The sequence below is a fragment of the Sebastes umbrosus genome, chromosome 16 (assembly GCF_015220745.1).
Source record: "Sebastes umbrosus isolate fSebUmb1 chromosome 16, fSebUmb1.pri, whole genome shotgun sequence".
Classification (NCBI taxonomy): domain Eukaryota; kingdom Metazoa; phylum Chordata; class Actinopteri; order Perciformes; family Sebastidae; genus Sebastes; species Sebastes umbrosus.
The window spans coordinates 25,579,195-25,604,137 of record NC_051284.1 but is presented as its reverse complement, the minus strand read 5'-3'; the positions used below and the strand labels follow the sequence as shown (position 1 = coordinate 25,604,137).

Sequence of the window (24,943 nt, the reverse complement as noted above, 5' to 3'; positions counted from 1 at the left end):
TATAATAATAATAATAAAATACTATAAAATGTCCCACTCAATATATACAGTATCTTGCTAACATTTCTTTAATAACTACATTTAACCGTAATCTTGCCGACTGTGGTCCCTGCAGACCACAGAGGTCTACTTTTTGTCATGTCACAGGTGCTTTATTCATTCATCATTCCAATTTTTCATGACTTTGCAAATCAATTTGTTCCTAATGACTTCACATCATTGTTTTTGGTTTCTGTTTTAATTAGTGCTTTTTAAACCAACCTTTTTTTATACCTATGTATTGGGCTCCTGGGCGAATCCAGTCAAAACAACCAATACCACCTATGCAGTTTTAATAGATGGAACTATTTATTGAGTTCATGTTTGTTATGGGTCCTAATTTAAAGTATCACACATCCATGACCAAAATGTTTTGAGTTTTTTGAACTGACCTGGTCTTTCAGCTGAGCGACCTTCTCTTTGAGTAGCAGTTTGACGTTACGCAGCGACAGCTCAATTTCCCTCATTCGCTCCTCCATATTCTTCATCTTTCTCTCCCTTTCATCCTGGGGAGAAGACAGTGAGGGATGTCAACAAACTACTGCAAATGTGATGATGGAATTAAAATTTTCTTTCCTTTTGAGCTGGTGTAAACTGAGAAAAATCACATGCAGACCACAGACTAATGAGCTAGAAGCTTTATTTTATCTTCATTTCAGCATTAAATCATTTCTGGTACATTTCTAAAAAGGAGAGGACAACGCACTAAAAAAAATAAATAAAATATAAATAAGTATAAAATTATGCCATGTATTCCAGATACCTCTACAAAAATAATTTAATGCATAAATAAAATAAATCCTAACATGATTTCTAATCAAATAAATAACAAAATAATAAAACAAATATAATATATTTGGTGCAAAAATAAAGAAATACTCAAAAAAGACACAGATAATAGATCACTACTGGGGACAAACAATGATTTGGTTTTCTAATAATAAATACCAGATAAACATTCAAAGTTGTGTGACGTGTTTGAACAGTTAAACATAACCCAGAAAGATGCGATTCACTTTGGTTGTGCAGCAGCAGCAGCAACAGAAACAGCAACACACACAAACACAACAGGTAGCTTGAAGAAACATTCAACTATGTGTAGTGTCAAATAAGAAATACAGGCATAAACAACAGAAGACAAACAGTGAAAACTCTGTACCGTCGTTAAGAAATCTCATACTGGACACAGACAGTAATGTCACCTGACAATTACAGGCTGCTTGATTGTTGGAAAAGGCTCAGAAGGCTGTTAGGCAGTGACCTTGCCTCAACTTAACACTCCCCGATGATCATAAGGCAAGCTGTCGCACAAGATTCAGCCTCTGAGGATGTATATATATATATATATATATATATATATATATACCCTGTCTCAAACAATGATAACAATAACAGATCATTCCCAGAAAATACACCCTGCGTTAAAAAGATTCCCTGTATTCAAACTATGTTTAATGCACAAAAGGATTATAAAAGTCTGTCAAGAAACAACTCTGTGTTTGTAGGTGTTAAATTGGACATGTGAAACTTTACAATTTCAGTGTCAATTTTGATCAAAATCCCATTGGGAAAAACCTCAGGAGCCTTTTCTGTGTTTTCCTGCCACCTAGCAGCAGGGAAATACAATTACACATTCATGCCTTTTGAACCAGGCACCACATTTGTTCACAATCTCCTATAAGGATGCAGAAAGGACGGCGCCATGCGTCACGGTCAGATTTAGGCTCCAGAAGAAGAGCAGGACGGAGGAAAGAAGAGCAGAGGCTAAAAAGTGAAGAGCAGGGAAAGACGCTGGGGTTACAATCCACCGATCCGCCGGTAGCTGTCTGCGTGAGCCGCCCGCTGCTCCGGCATCGGCCCCTGGAGAGAGAAGGCAGGTACACTTCACCACGGCTCCACCCTCTACTCTAATCCTAAACACCTACACAGGCCTCAGTTAACGCGCCTTCACACTGGTTTTTATGGCCGCTGGGCGATAAGACCAAAATCTTCAATCAGGATAGAAGTCATTTCATATCTCGATAGCAATATCCATCAAAATAAAGCATGTTTCCTGGCAGTTCAATAAATAAATAGTCTATATGAAATAACCACAAGGTATAGCCTATTTCCGTGTACTCCTGTGTGAATTAAATACTTGAAAAATTAAGTGTTTTATCATTTTAAGTGTATCTTTAAGTGCAAAATGAACATAAGAGTTTTAAGTGAAATGATGGAGAAAAAATAAATAAATCTTTTTTTGATAACCTGGTGATAACTAGTAATGTCATGCTGCAGATAAAAATGTCACAATATAAAGTCAAATGCTATTAAAGTGCACTATACTACTATGGATGACACCATTTACAGATAAACCTGGACACACTACGTCTATCTAGTTGGTGAGACGGAGGTTTGTGTAATATGACAAATGGAAAAACAGCCACCAGGACCACACCCACATGATCACACATGATCACACCACTGCAGCGACTTCAGTTCCCAGATGGAAAATTAAATAAAGACGGTGAGATCAGAAACAGAGAGGCACCACAGGCTTAACACCAAACCCAAAAGGTAAACAGGACACAGACGACATACAGTGAGGAGGTGAAGACAGACAGACAGACAGACAGACAGACAGACAGACAGGTGCTGCAGGAGATGATCTGTGACAAGCACCAAAACAAGGAGCACTGCAAACCCAGCGTTCAAACATAAAGGTAATAATGGAAAATAAAAATAAATGAGGATTATCACAACTAAATGACACTCAACTCAGGTGTTTGACACACTTTAAAATCAATTTATTATTAATATTCACTTTGATGCTGAACATTTTACTGATGTATTGCTTTTTTTTTAATTTCCAGCCAAATTAAAAAAAAAATGTAAAATACATTTTCAGCACCTGAATTGAGTGATTCATTTGAGTGGGCTCACTTCCTACACCAAAGTGAGAGTGTGTTTACATTTAACTCCCATTATATCCCAAAACAGTTCCAACATGAGATAGTAGTTCATAGTTCCCATCTTATAGCCATTAACAACAGATGGCTATTATGGAGGACGGAACCTGCCAAAATCACAAATAAATGACTCAATAAATAAATATGTCATTAAATGTAGCAAAAATAGTATTAAAAAAAACATAAATTGATAAAATGTGACATGAATTGATATTTGTTTTAATTTGCTTCTATATTTATTTATTTATATTTGTAATAATTCCCTTATTTACTCTTCTGTTTAATGTTCCCTTTTATTCATTCATGTATTTATTTTTAAATGTATTAATTTATGCATTTATTTATTCATTTAATTATGCACAATTTCCCTTTGCATTTCACCCCTTATATATATATTTCCAAAAATAAATTAATAAATTAAAAAATTAATAAAAAAATACATAAATAAATGTGGAAAAGGGAAGATTAAACAGAAGAGTAAAAAATAAGGGAATTACTACAAACATAAAAAAATAAAGAAGCAAATTAAAACAGAAATATCAATTTATGTCACATTTTATCAATTAATTAATGGCTACATTTATTTTTAGTATTATTTTTGCTACATTTAATGACATATTTATATATTTATTAAGTAATTTATTTGTTTATTCATTTATTTTTATATTGGCAGGTTCCGTCCTCCATAAGGCTGTAATGTGACAAAAGAAAATGATGACAGTGAGAGAAAAATGGCAGTAGATGAATGTAAAAACCAAACCGTGCAATAATGCAATGGCACTAAATGTTCAGGTACTAATCTGCTTGTTCAGGTTTTTTGTAAAATTTCAAAGCAGACTCAGGAAAAATGTAGTTTGAAAAGGATTAATTTGTTCATCCTGTGAGTGATTATTTAATTTGCAAGCCTACTAGAGTTGAATGTAGACAAGCAGCTTTTGTATTTTCATATATGTATTTGCCCGAGTCTGCTATGAGGGAAGGTTCAGGTTGTACTGTACCTGCATGTTGTCTGGCTCTTCACCACGATGTTGTCCCCGGGGCATCCTGTGAGGGGATGGAGGCAGGAGTCCGACCAACTGAGCCTGAAATGTCTGGACAAAGTAGAGAAATAAGTAAGAGCAAGTATTATAGTTAACGGAAACTAAAACTAGCAGTGAAAAAATAACTGAAATAAAAATAAAAACATCAGTTTTCAAAAACTAAAATGAACAAAGCAAAACAAACTAAAATAAAATTCAATAGTGGGTAATATCCGTTTTGTTTTCTCCCTCCATTTGCACTGTGGTTGCTAGTATACCACTGTGTCTTGATCTGTTTGACTTCTTCGTGACACTAACTGGTTCCAGAAGGTGGCGGCAATACAACACAGCGGACACCTGCTGCCGTAAAATCACGTATTCCTATTTGAGGTCATACATTCTTTCATCCTACCTTTTGAGCCACTGTAAATCAAAGCTTTTCTCATAGTACTTAAAATAAAACCAAAAGCTAACACTAAAACTAAATAAAAACTAAAGTCAAACTATTTGGGCTGCAACTAACAATTATTTTCATTGTCAGTTAATTGGTCGATTATTTTCTTGATTAATTGATTAGTTGTTTATTTCGTTGTCTATAAAATATCAGGAAATGGTGAAAAAATAATTAATTAAATAGTTGACAACTAATCCATAACCGTTACAACTCTAAAAACTAGTCAATTCCTCAAAATAAAAATAAATCTACTAATGCACTCCTAAAACTAAACTAAAATGAAAGACTAAATAAAAAATAATAATAATTAAATTTAAAAACTATGATAACTAGTACAAAAGTTGCAGCCAGAAATAGTCAACATTAGCAGAAAAAAAGCAAAGCACAAGCTCTCTATATATTAAATACCCATTAAATTAACCCATTAATTAAATACCACAAATCAGTACCTTAAAAAGCAGTAGAAGAATAAGAGAGAAGTTGGTACCTCTAGCAGCTGCGTGGACAGTCGAGCCATCTGGGCCCTGAGCGCTTCATTTTCTTGCTGAAGGCCCTCCAGCTCTGCGAGTCCTTGTCCTGCTTCACGGCCCTGAAACACACAAAGCACATGTAATGAGAATTTAAACCACATCACAAACATGTTTTGAAAAAAAAAAAAAAGCATCAAAGGTTGTCTGGTAATGCAGTTTACCTTGGTGAGCTCCTTTTGTGCCTCGAGCTCCTGCTTCAGAGAGGAGTTCTCCTGTTCCAAGGCCTTCACCAGGGACGAGGACGGACTCTGTTGTTTGTGCTGCTTCAGGGACAGGACGGTAGCATCGAGCTGACGCACCTGCACACATAAAATACAGGGCTTATAGATTAGTGACAGAGTGAGGAAATGGAACAATTATACATTCATAACAGTTTGCTGTAGTCCTCAGCAGTATTAATTTCGTTAAAGAAAACTATGACGAAATATGTTTGTCAGCAACCTTTTTTTCAATGACTGAGATGAGACGATGACGAGGAGGCACCAATGTCATTAAATACAAACGGTGACGATATCAAACATGCAACATCATTGACGAAAAAAAAACAAAAAACACTAAAATGTTTAAAAACATAAAAACTACCAAAATCACTTTCGCACGGCGGCGGTACTCAGTCAGTCTCTGCCGTTCTTGTCTCACACCTCAATCCTGACAATTGTGCTACTATAATGCACAAGACTAAGACTAAGACTAAAATAGCTGGTCTTCAGCTCACCTTTTCTCTGGACTGCACCAGGTCTCCTTTGACGTTGCGTACTTCAACCTGAAGCCGGTCGTTTTCCTGCCTCAGCAGCTGCTGCTGCCCCTGGTCCACCAGCCGAGACATCTTATCTCTGTACAGCTTCTTGCTCTGACTCTGGAGACCACTCGAGTGCAAGGCCATCTCCAAAACGTGGTTCTGTGATGAACAAAAAGGTAAAAGGTCAAATCTACTGACAAAATGTACAAAATTCTACTACCTTGTCTCACATTTGAACATCTTCAAACATCACATGCAAAATAAGCCAAATAACATTTTTTTCTCACTCAACCTCACTTCAAAACACCCAAACTATCCCTTTAAGTGTGTTTTTTTCAGTCTGCTTAAAGATAAAAACATTAAAAAAAATAATCGTACTTTATCGTTGACATTTTGCAGCTGCTTGTTTAGCACGGAAACTTCACGTTTGAGGGAATCCCTCTCCTGCTGCAAAACACGTTGGTCTGACTTGAGACGAGCACTTTGATGGTTCACAGCTTGAAGAGTTTCATCCACTGTCTTTACCTACAGTGGAGAAAGGAACGTATTTGGTTTAACTTGTTCCAGGAGTACACCAGTCACAAATCTGTTTAATTACTATGGATGCTACTGTAAAATGCTTTGAAATGAAACAGCATTTGATTGATAGAGATGATTCTGAGGGTCACTGCGGACTCTTACCTTCTCATGAGCTTTGGCGAGCTGGCTGCAGAGGCCCTGGGTCTCCTTATCCGCGCTCTTCCGCTCCTCTACCAGGCTGCTGAGCTGACTCTCCATAGAGTCCACTTTGACCGCCTGAGAACCAGAAGACAACTACAGTTGTAATTAAACAATCCTTTATTTGCACCTTCACTGCTAAAGCTCCACGCCACAATATCTCAGCAGATCACAGTGACCTTAAGGACAGACAGGTGAAAATATTCATAGATACGTGTTCACTTTCATTTCATGGTAAGAGTAGGTGGTGTTGATGCTTTATCACTTTCTGTGTGTCACGCTTTATTGCCCCCATCAGAGTGTCCCTGCTCACCTTCTCTCTGAGGCCAGAGAGCTGCAGTGACAGCTGGGTATTCCTCTGCTCCAGCTGTGCAGCATCCTCCAGAGCTTTGGTCAGCTCTGCCTCCAGAGCAGACACACAAGCTGCCAGCTAACACAAAACAGCCACCGATTAACTACCCGCTACGACCGACACGACACCATGACGACCACCAGTCGGTCATAAAACTCTGTTTACCTTGTTTTTCTCATCAGCGGCGGATGCCTCCCTCCTCTCGTTGTCCTTTATCAGTCCTGCCAGCTGCTGGCGGAGATTCTCCACGTCAGAAATGTTTTGGGTATTTTTCTCCGACAGCATCCCGTTCTCATCCTCCAGTTGTTGGCTCTGCACACGCAGCTCTGAAATCTGCAGAGGAGATAATACATCTTGTTAACTGCTTCTGAATGGAGGAGGAATTAATTGTTTTAGTGAATCAGAATCATTCTAAATAGACAGGCGTAAAGGTAAAGAAATGGTTTTATATTAAAGTTAAAATAATAATGACAGACCAGAAGAAAAAGAAGGAAATAGGTGGAGGAGGACAACCTGATCTGTCAGTGACTCAGATATGTCCAATAAATGAGGGTGAAAGTGATGACATCCAGCAAGGACCTTTTACCAAGAGGTAATATATTTTTTTAGGGTGATTGCATCATAGAATATGACAACAGAGATTTGAAGCTTCATTCAAAAACCTCAATAGAAGCTTTGAAATATATAGTTTATATTCTAATTATGACAATAATTGATGAGGATGAAATGGAATTAATTTCATAGTTATTTAATACATTTGACCAATGCATTAGTAAATTAACGGTTTAAAATACTGTTGTCTATTAAAGCCTTTTTTAATGAACGCCGTATTAATATGAGAAACGTTTAGTTAAAAGGTTTGCGTTTACATTAAGACAGCTGGCTGGGCCTTCATCATTTGTGCGTACGTGTTGTCTGAGGCAATTCTAAATTTGTTCGAACAAATTCAGGTAAGAAAATATAGATGAATCCCGGATTTGTGCGCAAAACATTCATACGCACGGTTTAAGCACAGACTTGTTTGTGAATGAGGCCCATTGAGTGCTATCACGCTAAACTGAGATGGTAAAAATTATACTTGCTTAACATCAGCATGTTATCACTGTTGTTGTGAGCATGTTAGCATGTCATCGCTGTGCCTAAGTGCCGCCTCACAGAGCTGTTAGCGTGGCTGTAGACTCTTGTTTTAATAGTCACTTCAGTACCTGTTTCTCGAAATTCTCTTCTGCCTTCTGAGCCGTTATCTTCCCTTTTTGTAGGTGCTCCAGTGTTTGTCTAAAATCAAAACATTAGAAGGAAATGTCAGTTTACATGACAAAACAAAAATGAACAGAGGTCAGTATTAAATATATGTTTAAATAAAAAAGGTGTTGTTTCTTACACCAACTCTTCCTGGACCTCTTTCAAGTCCTCTTCCTTCAACACTGCGATCTTTTTCCTGAGGATGACGTTTTCTTCAGCGAGACGACTGGCTTCAGATCTGTAGACGGACAAAACCACATTAAAAACAGCAAGATTCTGCGATTTACACACTCTGATCATACATTTTTCTTTTGCTATTCCACTGGTGATCTACAGGGATCAAAGCAGCACAAGTGTTCAAGATCTGTTGCATCACACAAAGAGTTTAGGAACCTAATCACGGGTAGGATAAACAGAACAACGTTGTGCTTAGGAACAAGAGGAAGAGCACTCCACAGGGATGGGACAACGGGAAGCCACAGGAGACACGGAGGTACGGGATCCTAGTTGTTCTCCACGTTACCTATGAGCCTGTGTCGTTTCATTTAATGACTGCGACTTGTCCTGTAGCTCTGTGATGGCTCTGCGAAGTTCGGTGTTCTGCTTCTCAAACTCCTCACAGCTGTCCTCCAGATCGGTCACGGCCTGAACTTCATCCAGGAGAGACTCCTCTGATTGTCCAGCGTCTGAGAGAACCTCACCCTGCCTCTCAAATTCACCCAACAACTCGGAGAGCTTTCCGTTTTCCTCTCTCATCCTGTCGATCTCGTCCTCCAGAGCAATCGGCTGATCTTGGAAATCATGGAAAACATTCATCCGGCTTTCAAAGCTCCAAACTCTCTTTTCAAGCTCACTGTTTTGTTCCTTCAGTTTGGCGTTTTCACACATGCAATCTTCATATCTAATCTGAACATCTGTCATCTTTAAGGCTTTTACCTCCAGCTCTTTGACATGCTCCATTAAAAGCAGCACTTTAACTTTGAGGCTATAGTTTTCCTCCAGTATCTGGTGGCCAGTGTTGATCTTTTCAGTGTTGTGAGCCAGAAGATTCTCTAGTATTTCTGTCTTCTGTTGAAGCAGAGAAATCTTCTCATGTAGGAGGATGTTCTCGTCCATGGCAGTGGTATACAAAGCTTGTAGTTTAAGGAGAGAACATTCAGCATCTTCATCCTTTATTTTGGTGGTTAAACGTTCACAGTCGGAGTCTGAAACAAGTTCAACTTCCCATCTATGGTCGTGAGAGTTATTTGGTAAACACCTAACCTCAGCATCCACCAGAGAGAGTTCATCTATCTCCTCCAGCGCTGAGGGATCAACCGCAGCCTCATGACATGTCTCATCTTCATGGGAAGAGCGCTCATTGACCAAATCTTGAGGTTTGTTGTCCTCCTCACATGATTCAAGAGCTACTTTATTCTCATCATCTTCATCTACACCTTCAGACGCCTCAGGGGATGAGACCGCTTCACACGGCCTCTCCGGGGAAACGGCTTCGCTTTGGGATTCAACGGTTGACTTATTTCCATCGTGATCTGGGGAATCTGGGTTGTGGTCATCACAGGATGTCGATTCAGAGTCTTCATGTCCAATTTCTGCAGAACAACAACCTACTTTGGGGTCGCCTCCAACTTCCTCTGGGCTTGAATCTTCAATTTTGTAATCTTCTGGGAAAGCAACAACTAGATTTACTTCCGGCGTGTTGTCTCCTCGATCATCGCTGGTGGAAGGGACCTTTTCATCATATTCTTTATCAACATTTTTTATGTTTTCAGGACCTCCATCCACTGCATCAGGGTCCTCAGATAAAGTCTCTACATCTTGTTCAACCAGAATTGTTGTCGAACCATCTAGTTCTTGATTAGAGGGGTCGGCAAGAATAGCATCATTGAAAGAGATTTCAGGACGTGCACAACATGAAACACATTCTTCCTCCATTAAAGTGTTCATTTCATTTGATTCTTCCATTTCTTCTTCCTTCGCCTTTTCTGCAGAAGACAAAACCTGATTGAATATCATCTCCAGCTCTTTAATTCTGTTTTTAAGCACTTCTCTTTCTGCTATAAGCTCTTCTCTGTCGTTCTCTAGATTATCTCCTAACTTTTCCTCAAGGATGGACGCATGTTCCTGCAGCTCCTTCCTCTCGAGCTCAAAGTCCACAGCTGCCTGTTGAAGCAGCCTCTCCAGCTCCTCGATCTTCATCTTCAGATCATCGCGCTCGGTCAACAGTTCGATCCTCTCAGTAATCTGCCTCTCAGAGATGGAAAGCATCTCGTTGTATTTTGCCTCAAGTTCTGACTGGCGGCTCAGAAGTTCTTCCCTCTCTTGCTTAAAATCTTCCACTGTTTGATTCAGCAGGAGCTCCGTCTCTAGTGCCTTCTTCTCAGACTGAGCGAGAAGCTCGTCTTTGGTTTCCAGGCTCCCTTGAAGCCGGTTGTGGAGGTTATTCAGCTGCTTGCTCAGCGCTATCTCTTTAGTCTGAGCCGAACTGATGAAGTCATCCAGCTCGTTTTGCAGTTGCTGGTTTTTCATCACTACCTTTTCCATTTCCTCTTTATGAAAACTTTCTAGCTCTTGTCGTTCTTTTGTCCACTCTTGATCCAGGCTCTCTTTTTCTTGCTCCATGGCCTCCTCAATCAGTCTTCTTTGTTCCTCGGCGTTCTCCAGGACCTCCTGCATCCGTGACTCCCAGTGGAGCTTCTGCCTTTCAGAAAGAGCCGTCAGCTCACTTTGGTAGTGCTGTTCGAGTTTCTGAACATCAGCCTGAAAACGCTCTGCAGCAGATTCTTGATCACCTGAGAAACGACTTTCCACTTCCTTGATTCTCTGGGTGAAGCTGATCTCGATCTCCCTCCTGTGCACGGTTATGTAATGATTGTTACAGCAACTGTTTTGAACTCTTAATAGTACAAGTTAAAACAACCAACTAAACTAAAATAACTTTTTTTTTTAAATCATATTACCGGTGGATCATTTGAAAATGATGCATGTTAGGGCGCTTTTACAAGCCAACATTTAGTCCGTTTTAATCAAACTCTGGTGTGGTTCGTTTGGGCAGTTGTGAACGCAGTAATTGTACTCTGGTGCGGACCAAAACAAAGGCTGCCTGTGAATTTGTTGAGACAGACACAGTTAAATGACAGGTTAACATGAGTGGGAAAGAATGGACCTGGACTTCTGCAGAAGTCCAATGTCAACATACAGAATATGCTAAACAAATGCCACACAAATACTGACGTTTGTAAAGCAATTCGAGATAAACTGGAGGAGAAGGGATTTGTGCGCACAGTAGATCAGTGCAGAGTCAAAATGAAAAAACTTTGACAGCAATATATCAAAGTCGGCGATTCCCTGCGTAGAAGTGGCAGCTCTCGAGATGAAAAAGATAAATTTGCTCCTTTGTACACGTTCCTCAGCAAATTATTTTTAAATTTGGTCTGCTTTAATTTGTGCACTGTGAAACCGAACCAGACTAAATAGAAAACAAAACAAAATTATCAATTTCATTGTGATTGGGACTAGTCAAACTATGGCTTGTGAAAGCGCCCCTAAGAACAAAGCAACTTTTATTGATAAAGAAGTTACTGTGATATTAACACAATTAAAGATCTCTCAAAAACTGAATATCTCACCTCTCCTGAGTGACGTCATCTCGTAGTTTGTCCAACATGCTGCCGAGAGCGTCCCTCTCTCCAGTGTGCTTGACCGTCAGCTCCTTCATGGCCTCTCTGTGGCTCTCCTCTAGACGATCCCTCTCCTCTGCCATTAAGCCTTCTAGTCTCTCCTCCTCCTCCTCTTTCTCAGTCTCAAGCTTCACCCTCTCTTCATTCAGCCTCTCCTGGAGCATCCCTTCGTAATCCTCCTCCAGTTGCAGTCTCTCCCTCTCCCACTCCTCATTCAGCTTTTTCTCCCTCTGCTCAAACTTCTCTTGTACCTGCAGCCTTTCTTGCAGTATTCGATCGAGCAGAGCGTCCTCGTGAAGCTCCCGAAGCCGGGCTCGTTCATGCTCCCACTCCTCCCTGAGCTTGCCCTCCTTCTCCTCCTGTTCCCTGACAAGTCTCATCATCTCTTCCTCCAGCACCTCCTGCAGAGACTCATTATTCTGCTCATCCAGCTGAGCCCTCTCTTTCTGCCACTGCTCCGTCAGCCTCTGCACAATCTCGTCACGCTCTCCCTCAAACCTCATCTTTGCTTCCTCTAGTCTGGCCTTCAGTTCATCCTCATGGCTCTGTTGCAGCAGCCCTTTCTCCCTTTCGCAATCATCTAACAATCTCTGCTCCAACTCAGCCTGTTCTTCCTGCAGTTTCTTCCTCTCCTCTTCCAGTCTGGCTTCAGAAAGCTCTACATGCTCTTCACCCAGTTTCTTAATCTCAATGGCGTGTTGTTTCCTCAGCTCGTCCATCTCGTTGACAAGGTTTCCATCCGTCTCCGTCTGCTGGGCTTCGAGGGTCTTCAGCTGCTCCTCCAGGTCTGCAACGAAGGTATGGGCCTCCAGCAGTTGTTGTCTGAGAGTTCCTACTTCCTCCTGTTGCAGATTCTCCAGCTCTTCCCTCTCCATGGCTTGCTTCTGCTCCAGACACGTCCGCTCCAGCTCCGCCTGCTCTAGGTGGCTCTGGAGCTCCTGTTCATGGCTCTGAACGCTGGCCATCTCCTCCCTCAAAGCCTGCACCTCCTGCTGGTACTGGAGGGCTAAGGCAGCCTTCTGGTCCTCATGGGTCGCTCTCTGCTGTCCTGCCGTCTCATCAAACTCAGTGATCTGTGGTGATAAAGAAAAGAATGTAGAGGAATTAATTAAATTAATATGAATATATGAATATATGAATGAGCAAAATGCCATCCAATGAAATATAAAACTACTACACTAACCTTGCTTTCCAGCTGGTTTTGCAAATCCTCCAATTCCTGAAGGTGTTGCTCCTTCAGCTGCTCCAACATCATCTCTGCCTCGAGGCTCATGCTGAAGGGCTGAACTTCCTCTGAACCGATACCTGCAAAAAGTCACATTACAAGTTGGTGAAACTGGTGACACAGGGTTTCCTAGTTTCTATGCAAAATGTTTATGTACGGATTGTTATCACGAACAGATGCAGTCAGGGCTCTATACTGTAATTAGCTCCCCTGGGAGTGTACAGTATATGTGTTACCTGGATCAGACTCCATGCCGGGGCTTTTACTCTCCAGCTCCTCAGAGAGAGGCTTGTGGCAGGGCTGATGAACTCGACCAAGACTGTGAAACTCCTGCAACTCTGACTGCAGCTCGTCGATACGATCCTGCAGCTCCTACAAATGAGAGCACTATGAGTTAAACATGTATATTGTATCAGGTCTGTGCGCGGACACGCAATCGAAAATTCAAGAAAATGTGATTTAGATGCAGTTACCCTGTACTGAGCTTCGTAGCTGCTGCGTAGTTCTTTAATACGTTCCTCTTGGAGGAGGAAGTCTGCACTGCCAGGGTCCAAGTCTCCAAACTTAAGAAAATAAGATCATTTACAAATGAAAAGTTTGTTTGCACAGAAACCATAAAATAAAAGACACAAACAAAAAGAGCTAGGTAGAAGAGGAGCGAGAACACAGAAAATCAACAAATAAAAACAAAAACGCAAGCTAATGTAGTGTTTGTGTATGTTCCAATAACTCCAACAATAGAGAAAGTCAGTATTGAAATCACGGAGAGCCATAAAATGTCTCTGTACCTTTTCTTTCATAACGTTGTCCAAACTAGTCTGGAGTTTTGTATTTTGACTTTGTGTCTCCATTAGTTTTTCGGTGCTGTCCAGCAACTCCATTTCAAGGCGTCGGTTTTCCTAAAAGATAAAGAAACCAACAGAACAGATGAAATGAAGCCATGTCAAGGTTCGTCAGTGACTGTTTGGTGCGTCAATAAACATTATAAAAAAATATTAAAAGCAAAGAGTCTTTTTGGTACCTTCACAGAGATGGAGAGGTGGTCTCGGAGAAAAGATTCGTCATCCCTGATCTTCTCCACCTCCGCTTCCAGTTGCTCGCGCTGCAGGCCGGCCTGCTGCTGCATCTGGTCCATCTCCTTCATCAGCTCTGATCGTGCTGCTGCTAGTTTCTCTTTGTGGTCCTGTTCAAGCTTCCTGTAGACAAAAAGAAACACAGAAAACAGGGTGTAATGCTTACAAAGAACCAGGGCAGCCCCCTCTCAGTCGATTAGTCAACTATAGCATACGACGAGCATATAAAGCTAATTATGATCAGCTGCAGTCTTTATGAAGGGACTAGATTAAGGGATAAAGAGTGACAGATATAATCCCTTAGTATTTTAATCCTTAATATCCACATCAGGAGTGAGGCAGAGATGTAGGGAAGGAGAAGAAGACACAATTAAACATGAATAAATCAAATTATTCTAAACACCTTAGTGGGCGGAGGCCTCTTGCTGTGATAACACTGGAGAACAAACAGCATCTGGTGTAATCTGAGGGATAAATTACCTGAGATTGAGGTTGTTCATGTGCTCAATCGCAGCGTGACGCTCATCCACCTCAGTGGCGAGTTCAGTTTTTAGCTTCTCTGCTTTTTCCAGGTCAGATCGGATTTTCTCTTTCTCCCTGAGCTCTCGGTCTACACGCTCTCTGAAAAGAGAAAAACAACAGGGCCAATAATTGTATGAAGCTTTACTGAATAATCCTGCATGTGTTATTTTAGACTAACAGGTTCAAAATGATTCCAAATGTATTCATCAAATATAAACAAAGATAATTAAGATCCGAATGGGCTGAATTATAGTGGTGACTCGTACTCACAGGAGATATCTGATCTCAGCTTTGAAGCTCGCCAATGCCGCCTGGTGAATCCCATTCTTAGTAACCAGTAGCTCATTCTCCAGGGCCATGGTGAGATCAGTAAGACTCAGTTTTCCATCTAAGCTGAAATTCAAAGCCTGCAAAAAAAAAAAAAAAAACAATTATACATTTGTTCTTTTTTGAATATCTTAGAAAAATATTGACTTAATTGAATCATGGAGTAAATACAAAAAGGTAGTTTTGTAAACCATTTTCTGACTTCCTTTCTGTCATCAGCTGTCCGTTTCAAAATGTACAAATTAACTAGATTTAAAGTGCTGATAATAATTAACACTGATAATTAGAAGAATAATGTACCTGCAGGATCTCAATACTGTTTTCTATTCCCTCTTCCATCCAGGCATCCAGGATGTATTCGACTGGAGTGAAGCCGGTACCGTCGTCCAGGGTGGAGAAGAGACGCATGCCGATGGTGCTGGTCAGAGCAGCAGGAGCGGCTATCCTTCGGCCTCCCTCATCAAACGGCTGTACGGGGAAGAATGTGTGTTTTTACTAGAGAAATCAGTTAATCTCCAAAATTCCACCTAATCAATTACCAACAAGGGAATTACCCCACATGCTGTGATCTCGTAGAGCTAAACAAACAAATACCTGAGTGGAGTGGTGTCGTTTGAGCTGTCTGTAGGGCGTGGAGGCGGACGGCGTGGGGGGTTTGTTGTGGTTTACAACCCTGGAAACAAACTCCTGAACATTCATCACTCCATCGCCGGTTACACTCTGGAGCACATCCACATTTATCTGAAAAATAAATACATGTTGTAATTTCTTTACACTGTATGCAAGGGATTTTTTTATCATTTGATTCCCTCGGGTTGATTTGAAGTTGTTAAGTCCAAAATTTATATATATGTCACATGGACTAATGCACTCAGGCCAAATAGTTTACATGTATGTAGAGCTGTAACGACAACCGGCAACTACTTCAGTAATCAATTAATCATCATCAAGTAATTTTTCTAGCTAAAATGCAAAATATTTTAGCATCAAATATGGGGAAATTTGCTGTTTTTCTGACAGTCAATGCCGATATTGGCACACATTTTTTTCCCACCTAATTGCAGAAAACATAAAGTCTTCAAAAGACATAAAATACAATGCTTTTCAAAATAAGAAAACTACCTCAACTTATGTTACATGCAAAACATGCCGTATTTATTTGTATCTAACATGTTCAAACAAAAATTCATCCTGGTAAGATAGGCTTGGATGATGCTGTCCCTGAGGTAATCATGAAAATTGGCACAACCAGTGCTAATTTGACCTATTTCACATGTTGCAAAACAATGTAATCTCTGTCCACAGGGATCATGTGAAAGTAAGAGCAGTCATATTTGGTTTTGCAACCCGCTTCATCAACGGTTCAGGTCATGTGCGCAGATGCGTCATCTTATCCGCCTCATCGGTAATTTCGGGAGGAAATGTTAATTTCTGTCCAATTCTGATATTTCATTTTAAATCCTTTATCTGCTGATACCGGCGATGATGTGCTGATATCATCGTGCATCCCTAGTGTATATGATATTTATAGGGTATATGTACTTTTCCTAATAAGTAATAAAGTAAAAACTTTAAAGAGAGCGGCGGTTTGGACTCAAATTGTCTAAATGAGCAATGGAATCAGAGGAAGAACAAGAAACATCAAGGCAAGGCAGAACTGCATGGTTATTTTAACATCAATAAATTATAACCACAGTAATGTGCCAGTAGGCCAGACTGCACTGAAACACAGTGTGACTTTATAAAACTAACTAAAGTATTGATAATGAGATTTGAAAAGCTGCGCTGAAATTAACGGTCTCTCCATTAACTTTTTATCTCACCTCCGGGCCCAGGTGTTCACAAAGCGCGAGCAGTTCGGAGTGACCAGCACATCCGTCCCACGATATCTCCAAGTCGTCACAGGCTTCACGCAGTCTCTCCTCTAAACAGGTCGACGAGGGAAAGATGGCTCCCCGAGGTGTGCTCGGCTCGTCGGGGTTCCACAGATGCATCTGGCCTACAAACAAGATAAGAAGAGACTGTGATCATCTAGTGATAAACATCTATAGAGTGAATTTTATGAAAATACCGCGACTTTGACGTTTACCTTCTGCCTCGTACTCCTCTGTGCTTGTTTCGTGAGCGTTCCAGCGCTGTTAGAGACAAAAAGATACCGAAATTGGGATTAATATCACAAAGAAGATGATTTTAATGTCCACATTAAAATATCTCCACAGGCTGTTTTTTGTGTGACAATCAGCTGTTTATAAGTTCAAACATGTTTTTAAATGAGGCGAGGTGGGAGTCCGGGTGCAAAGGGGGGCAGGAGCGTCTGACAAAAAGCACAAAAGAGCTTTTGTGACGGCACGAGGGCATCAGGGATGGTCAGTGTGCATATTAGGAATGGTGGTAATAATAGAGAAAATGTGTCATGGACAGACACACTTTTCATGTTTTCTTTTACCTTTTCAAACATATTTAAAGTATACTCCTCGTAACAATGTTCAACATTTAAAATATAAAGTTAAAATGACATAAATGAGAAGCTGATGCTAAAAATGAGTCACTCACTCAGGAAAAATTACATTTGAAAAATGCCTTTTGAAACTAAAAAACAGTTTAAAATTCAAATGAGTTTTTTTTACTCTTAAATCCTAATTAAAACTACCAGTAGAGTCATGATTTCAACGTAAACACAGTAGTGTTTTTTTGTGATTGTCAAGAAATCCGAGAGGGGGAGGGGTTTGTGTGGGTGTGACCCACTGCGCTCCAGCCCAGTCCCAGCGTGACCGTCTATTGTTTGGGAAGCAAACAGTGAGGGAATGAAGAACAGATGGGATTCTGCGAGTGACGTTTTGATACATGGTGTATAGGCATCCAGGAGGGTGGGGGTAGTGGGGCTCATTGTTCCTCTGTCACAGTCCTACACCCTCCTCCTCCTCTTCCTCCTCCCATAGCACCAGGCCTGCCGTCTCCGTGGCAGAGCCCCCTGACCCATCCCCATCTGCTGGTCCCCGGGCCGGACATTGTAGCATTGTTGCAACCCAGATTAGTCAATAACATCGAGACACGCTTCAGCTCAATGTCTCCAACAGTGTTTGTCTTCTGGGGCGGAGGCCGGAGCGCAGACAATGCCCAGAATATTAACACATCCATCCGTGCACAAGCTGAACTCGTCATCATTATACCGTTTTGGGGACTTTTCTTTGTCGTGATTTATGTTTCTGCAGCACGTTCATTAGTATGAAAAATTAACCTGCTGTCAAAAGGCCACGGCAGTCAGTAAATCCTATACGTACCAAAAACTTAAACATAGAGCTGCATCTAACCATCATTGCCTATTAATCTTTTGATAATCGTTTCAAATAATCAATTAATCGTTCAGTCTGTAAGATGTCAGAAAATAGTTATCACAGGTTTTACGTTTGTTTTGCATAACCAAAGAGTCCAAAATCCAAAGACAAGCAATTCAAAATGATATAAAACAAAAAATAAATATAAAGCAAATTCTGACATTTGAGAAGCTGGCACTAGTGAATGTTTAGCAACTTTTCTTGATAAATTACATTAGCCTGTTCTCGACCAAAGAAATTCTTAGTCGACTAACACTCATACGATTTTGTCGACTAATCGATGAGTTGATTTAATCGGTGGATCTGTAAAACTGAGTTTCTCCACAAAGAATCACACAAAAGCACCACTTTAAATCTTGTTTTTACCAGGGATGCACTCATAAGTTTCTTAGAAATAAGTCATCTTAGACGTCTAAGACCAAAAGGTAAAAATTACATAGACTAATTAATTGTCAGCACAGCCCTACTACTTTACAGCAAAATAGACTTTCAGGACAAAATGGGACCTCTTGCTAAATTTCCCATCCTTATTTCCGTTGCAGGCCACAAATTGTGAGCTAAGACCTCCGTACAATATGCCAAACAACTCTCCATGTCAGCATTGAGAGCAGGATAATCCAAGAAAAGGATCTAGAGATCAACCAGAGGAACCATGCAGAGAGTTCAGCTGTGCATAACCACGACTGAACTAATGCTATACAACTCTGTGACACAGAGACGCATGTCACATTCAAGCCACTACTGTCCTGTGCAGACAACGGGAGGCACCGACTGCCAATCTTAAATAAAGAAAAATATCGACGACCATAAACAGAACAATCAGCTCCGTCTCTCTTTTTATCTGTTTGGACATGATGATGTAAATTCCTAAATCACTGAGCTGTTGCCTTGACAACCACATCACAGCCAGCATATACACTCAGGGCAAAGTTCAACTCAACACAGAACCACATCATGACACATTAAACATACACAAACATTGCGGTTTCATCCGGAGGCTTATTAAAACAGTAATTCTGCTGTCATTTACAGACAGTGCTGCGTTGTTATGCAATGAGCAGGGCCTTGTGGATCCTGCGTTTGAGTGTCTATATTACATTTCAGGATCTGCCCTGCATGCCACTAAGCTGATTAGCTAAGAATAACGCCTCGCTGACGGCCTGTGGCTGCTGAGAAACGCAGTGCGAGGACAGGAGGTGATAAGGGCGGCGTCTGAGTGTCTGGAGGTTCAGAGCAGTCGGTGCTGGAAAAACCCAGAGAACATCGGTCTTTAGCCGTTTACCTCACGCTTCCGGGGAACAGCCGAGTCATAGTTGTCCTCCAGATCCTCCTCCTCCTCCTCCTCCTCCTCCGCCGGGTTTGCGTTCGTAATTTCAGAGAAGTCTGAAATGGGCTCTATGAACTCCGGCGTGGAGCGGCGGCCGTAACGTTTACTGCCCTTCACGAACTTTGGTTGGATCTCAGTAGATTCTGTGGGGATAAAATGACAAGAAAATCAAATAAATACAATTAGTTGATAAATTGACAGGAAATTAACCAGCAACTTTTTTTATAATCAATTAATCATCATAGATTAATTTTTCTAGCTAGAATGCTAAAAATTCTAGCACAAAAAAATTGGGAATTTTGCCATTTTGGTCGGAACAAAACAAGACTGTTTTCTGACATTTTGTGGACCGAGGCATTAAATGATTACTTGAGAAAATAGTCAGCAAATCAATCAATGTATCAATGATGAAAATAATCAGCAGCCATATATGTGTTCATCAGGGATGCATGATACTAGATTTTTAACGATATCCGATATATTCCAACTCCATATTTCATGATGCCAATGCAGAGTCGAGTAGAGTCATGATTACTTGCATACTGTATGTCGTAGTAAGGTTTGCACAACAGAGGATATTATTAAATACAGAACGAAAAAAAGTTCAATGACTAATACGTGCCGCAGCCTTCAGCAGCTACTTCTCTAAGTGACAACTTCTCTAAAAGTGGCAAATACAGAAACTGTTTAAAGCCACATGTTCTCGTTCGTATGCAGACATCAAACTTGAGGTCGACAGTGTTTCAGGTGCAAACTGAAGAGAAAATGTCTTGAACTCTGTAGGTTTAATAGACTTTATGCTTAATTAACAGTAAGACAAAAATATTAACAGTGAAGTAGGGCTGCAACTAATGATTATTTTCATTGTCGATTATTTCCTTGATTAATCGATTAGTTAGGTCAATTATTAATCGGTCAATAAAAGGTCACAAAATGGTAAAAATAAATGTCGAACAGTGTTTCCCAAAGCCCAAGATGACGTCCTCAAATGTCTTGTTTTGTCCACAAATGTCTTGTTTTGTCCACAACTCAAAGATATTCAGTTTACTGTCATAGAGGAGTAAAGAAACCAGAAAATATTCACATTTAAGAAGCTGGAATCAGAGAATTTTGACTTTTCTTCTTAAGAAATGACTTAAACCGATTAATCACTTATCAAAATAGTTGGCGATTAATTTAATAGCTGACAACTAATCGATAAATCGATTAATCATTGCAGCTTTACAGTGAAGTATTTGCTTTGACAAGGATCAGACTTCATATTCTTCATATCTTGTGACACAAGTATCACAATATAGAAGCATGATTTAGTAATGCTTGGCCTGTTAATACACTTATTATCATATAGGTCAGTCTGTCCCTCTTCTGTGATCACTAGAGTGAGATGTGACCTTAAAGAAATAAAATAACTGAGCTATAAAGATGGTGGTATTAACCAGGAGTCTGAAATATTCATTCACAAAAAAGAAGCTTGGGAGTATGAATAAATGATCCAGGAAATAGATTCGTATAAAAACACTCTTTTTGTTTACTACATCCATAAAATAACAAACCATGCCAGCGGTCCAACCATGATGGTGCAAATTCAACTGTTTTGTTCAACTGTCAGCTACTTGGCTTTGGGCCTGCACTGTTAGGCTCTGTGCGTCTGTATTGTATGTAGATTTACAGCTGAATCAGCATGAGGGCTGTTCCACTTACTCAGCTTTCAGTCACCTGCTCATCTGCTTAGTTGAGTTTGAGTGAGTGGAAAAGGTCTCCTTGAAGTTCAATACTAAACTGATACTAGGGCTGCCACCTTTGAGACGATTGGTCGACTAATCTGCCATTTTGGTCTTAGATTTCTTTAGTTGATCCGTCTGTTTTTTTTTGTTGTTTTTTTTCACGCTGAATGACTTATTTTCAAGAAACTTATAAGCACATCTCTGGTAAACAAAAGATTTAAAGAGGTGCTTTTGTGTGATTCTTTGCGGAGAAACTCACTTTTACATATCTGTTGATTAAATCAACTAATAAATTGGTCGACGGAATCATATAAGTGTTAGTTGACTAAGAAGTTCTTTGGTTGGGAACAGCCCTAACTGATACGGACATAAAATACAGATTTGATTAATGATATGGTTTCACGCTTTGTGCTTGTTTCCACCATGTGCATTTTACAAAGAGATTTGTGTGAGATTTCTTTAAAAACATGCAACATCAGAATCTCGATTTTACCTGGTGTTGACAAGGTCTCCTCCGGTTCTGCTTGTTGTGGCTCAATAGTTGATGACAACACCAGAATCAGTGCATTCTTGAATTGATCAAAGTCGACCTGGAACAAGAATAGAAAAAAAAATAGTCTTACATAAATGTGAGACAATGCCAGCAATGCTTAGTATGTGAAGCAAAGTAAAAACAAAAGTTGATGAAATTCCTCAGACTGGATGTAATTCCCAGTGTGCCTGCCGGGTGGAGGCTGCGTGTCCCTGGTTGTCTGGGTGGAGGAGGGTGAGCAGCGAGGTCACACTTCAAGAATCAACAGCTGCTAACCCTGGATATGGTGATTTTCTTTGTGTGTCAAGGCTGGCGGCTGCCGGCTTTACGTGGATTTTTTTTGGCATTGTTGGATGCCATGGGTAGGCAATCAGTTCTCTTGCCCTCTGCTAACATTCCCCCCCGCCCACAATACACCCACACATGCAAGACAATAGCCATCCGTCTGTCCACACGCTTATATACAATCACAACTTGATGCAAAAGTGTGGATGGGAGGTAAGCAACTTGGAATATATCTCATCATCAGTCTACTTTAGGGTGAAAAGATATAATCTACATACTGCAGATCCTCTGAATGGACAATCCATTTTATACAAACTGATTAGACCAGTGTCCTTTCTATTTCATACATTTCCACATGGAGCACCCTCAAAGAAATGCATCTGTGAATGTGATTAGCCGGCCTGGTTGTCCTGACGACAGACACCTGGGATGAGGGCTGATGGGGGCACATTCTCTCCTCAACAAGACAGCTAACAAAGCGCCAAAAAAGCCTGGAGACACAAAGACCTGAGAGCTGGAGTGGCTCAACATGGGGGTCTGCCAAATTCAAAGGACGCAGGGGACCCGTTGCAAAGGAAAGCCAAAAGGCCACGACTCACATGTGCATCAGAAAGAGAACGATATTAATACCGCAAATACAACTTTTCTGAGAAAATTAATGCACATCTGTAGGAGGAAAACTTCTTTTCAGTGGCAGAGGAATGAACTTACCCTGGCAGTGAGGCAGTCCTGGCTCTGCAGCAGTGTGTGGAGAAGAGCTGGTGTGGCATCATCCAGGTGAAGGGACAGGCAGAGGTCAGAGAGTTCCTCCGGGCACAGCGAGCCGGCGCCGCTGGCATCAAAACTGTTAAAGACTTCTTTTAGGCGCTCCTCGTACTGGTCCTGCTCTTGGGTGTCATCCATCCCACAGGACAGCACCCTGCCCTGAAAGACAAGGAAGGAAAAGCCTTGTTTAATCATCACATTTTAGCTGATGAGTCTGTCAACAATAACAGAATTCAACTTCAATCATTGTTACAAAGCAAAACAAGAGGGCAAAATCTCCTCACTCTAAATTTACATGAGGATATATCCAATCACTGTTAACAGATACTCACAAACAGGGAGGAAACATCTATGTCAACAGCATGCGTTCCTAACATCTCCTTCATCTGAGAGCGCTGCTGAGCCACTGAGCTACCGGCACACACCGCTCTAGCGTCATTTGCGGTGGAGGCTTTGGCTAATCCAATTAGAATGATTAGACAATCACGTAAATTGATCGACACGGCCAAGTCTGACACCGACCAGGACTCTCTTTTAACGCCTTTAGCTGGGATGTTTCATCATGACCCATGTAATTCAATCTGAGGCACATGTGAAGGGGAAAATTCACCTTGTATACAGTACACACAGTTGGATGTAGTTCACTGCGCTCAGATAATGGGAGGACAACTAGGACGACCAACAGAGCGCTGCAGACTTGCTGATTTTAAATTCAAGATGAAATCATGGCTGAAATCAACTCAATCATGTACCCATCACACATGAACTCAAACACTTGATGTGTCTTAATGCTGTGAAATCTTGTGGTTGTTGTTGTGCTGTCTTAATGTTGTTGTGTGTTGTTGCTGATGTTGTTGTATAGTGAATATGTAACGTTACTGTTTTCTAATTGTTTTTAATACTACAGTGTTCATTTTCTTAACAGAGATGCCATTCTCTGTTTCATGTCCAGGGACTACTGATGTAAACTAGCTTATAGTTAACTCTGGTAAAGCTAAGAAGCTGTGCACTGCCCCTGTCAAATAAATAAATGAATAAAATCAAAATGTAATGGTATTTGATTTTGTTAATGCTGACAAAATATAAATCCTAAAGGTAATAATGATAAAAAAGCAGCATGTTTTTAGTTTTTAAGACTAAATGCTCCTTCAAATACTTCAAACTGGAGATAAGACGACGGACAAAGACAGCAGAGTGGCTCTGAACCAAGTGGAACAAGCAGCCAGGAACTAAATTGGGAAGGTTACTCCAAAAGCTTTGAGCCAACATTTACTGGCTGTCTGGCTGCATCAGTTACAGAGACATGGACAACGTTGTTGTACTTTCTATTGGGATGCATAATTGCTGTAATTGAAAAACAAAGGCAACAAACTCCCCTGGAGTCCAGTCCAGCAAAAAAATAGAAACGCAAACAATGAATCTTGGGTAATTATTTATGAAGCTACTCTTTTATTTTAAAGAGAGACGCATGCGAGACGTAATCGTGTGCCAAATAAAAAAGAGTCTGACTAACTTAAGCAATGACATAACTAAACTCATACACGCAACAGGTCAACCACCTGAAGCTTAAGGAAGGTAACATGACTGGAAATAGCAGGAGAGCTGAGCAGAGTAAAACATTCATCTACTTCTATTTTTATAAATGCTTGTTTCCACAAATTGCATGTCTGACCGTTGCAACACATTTCTGCACGCTACAGTACATAAGTGGACTGTTGGCACCAGCCGTACGTTCATATAGTGCCTCCATTGTTTATTATTTTTTTTGCTTTTCTTGAGTTAAACTAATATTTCTGCACTTTTAACTGCCCTCTGGCTGCTTTATTATGAACTTTTTTTATGTTAAATCCTGCATTTTATGCGGTTGAAACAACTTAAATCTCTTGCTGTGCGATGAATAAATAATGTTTCTTGTTTTTTATAATCTTACTTCAATTACTTACTGCCTCTTGGTTCCCTGCAGAAGCTTAGCACTTTATTTTTCTTATCTTTATTCTTTGTGTTGCAGCTTTTGTTGCTTTTATCATACACCCTTTGTTTTATTCTGAATTGTGTACGTATTGCAGCACTTTTAGTGTCTTCAGATGTCTGTCTGTGTGTGTTTATGT

General features: G+C 40.4%; 1 protein-coding gene across 4 annotated transcripts in view; it reads right to left on the bottom strand.

The window, feature by feature from the left end:
* Positions 1-24,943, bottom strand: part of nin (ninein (GSK3B interacting protein)) — a 29,347-nt gene that overhangs the window by 1,057 nt on the left and 3,347 nt on the right. The window contains exons 1-27 of one of the 4 annotated variants that reach the window (XM_037796137.1): positions 23,168-23,246; positions 22,782-22,994; positions 21,747-21,843; positions 19,485-19,672; positions 16,957-17,002; positions 16,691-16,866; positions 15,462-15,608; positions 15,168-15,335; positions 14,811-14,947; positions 14,499-14,639; positions 13,967-14,141; positions 13,734-13,844; positions 13,419-13,508; positions 13,182-13,317; positions 12,904-13,025; positions 11,670-12,793; positions 8,180-8,278; positions 8,004-8,073; positions 6,964-7,131; positions 6,760-6,876; positions 6,411-6,524; positions 6,108-6,254; positions 5,706-5,888; positions 5,152-5,289; positions 4,948-5,049; positions 3,986-4,078; positions 432-545 (exon numbers count right to left, since the gene is read on the bottom strand). In XM_037796137.1, coding sequence (XP_037652065.1) covers positions 432-545; positions 3,986-4,078; positions 4,948-5,049; positions 5,152-5,289; positions 5,706-5,888; positions 6,108-6,254; positions 6,411-6,524; positions 6,760-6,876; positions 6,964-7,131; positions 8,004-8,073; positions 8,180-8,278; positions 11,670-12,793; positions 12,904-13,025; positions 13,182-13,317; positions 13,419-13,508; positions 13,734-13,844; positions 13,967-14,141; positions 14,499-14,639; positions 14,811-14,947; positions 15,168-15,335; positions 15,462-15,608; positions 16,691-16,866; positions 16,957-17,002; positions 19,485-19,672; positions 21,747-21,843; positions 22,782-22,994; positions 23,168-23,221 — 4,470 coding nt within the window. In that variant the 5' untranslated portion in view covers positions 23,222-23,246. Of the gene's footprint in view, positions 1-431; positions 546-662; positions 1,900-3,985; positions 4,079-4,947; positions 5,050-5,151; positions 5,290-5,705; positions 5,889-6,107; positions 6,255-6,410; positions 6,525-6,759; positions 6,877-6,963; positions 7,132-8,003; positions 8,074-8,179; positions 8,279-11,669; positions 12,794-12,903; positions 13,026-13,181; positions 13,318-13,418; positions 13,509-13,733; positions 13,845-13,966; positions 14,142-14,498; positions 14,640-14,810; positions 14,948-15,167; positions 15,336-15,461; positions 15,609-16,690; positions 16,867-16,956; positions 17,003-19,484; positions 19,673-21,746; positions 21,844-22,781; positions 22,995-23,167; positions 23,247-24,943 lie in introns of those variants that run through there. The other 3 variants (XM_037796140.1, XM_037796138.1, XM_037796139.1) reach the window with 3 other exon arrangements.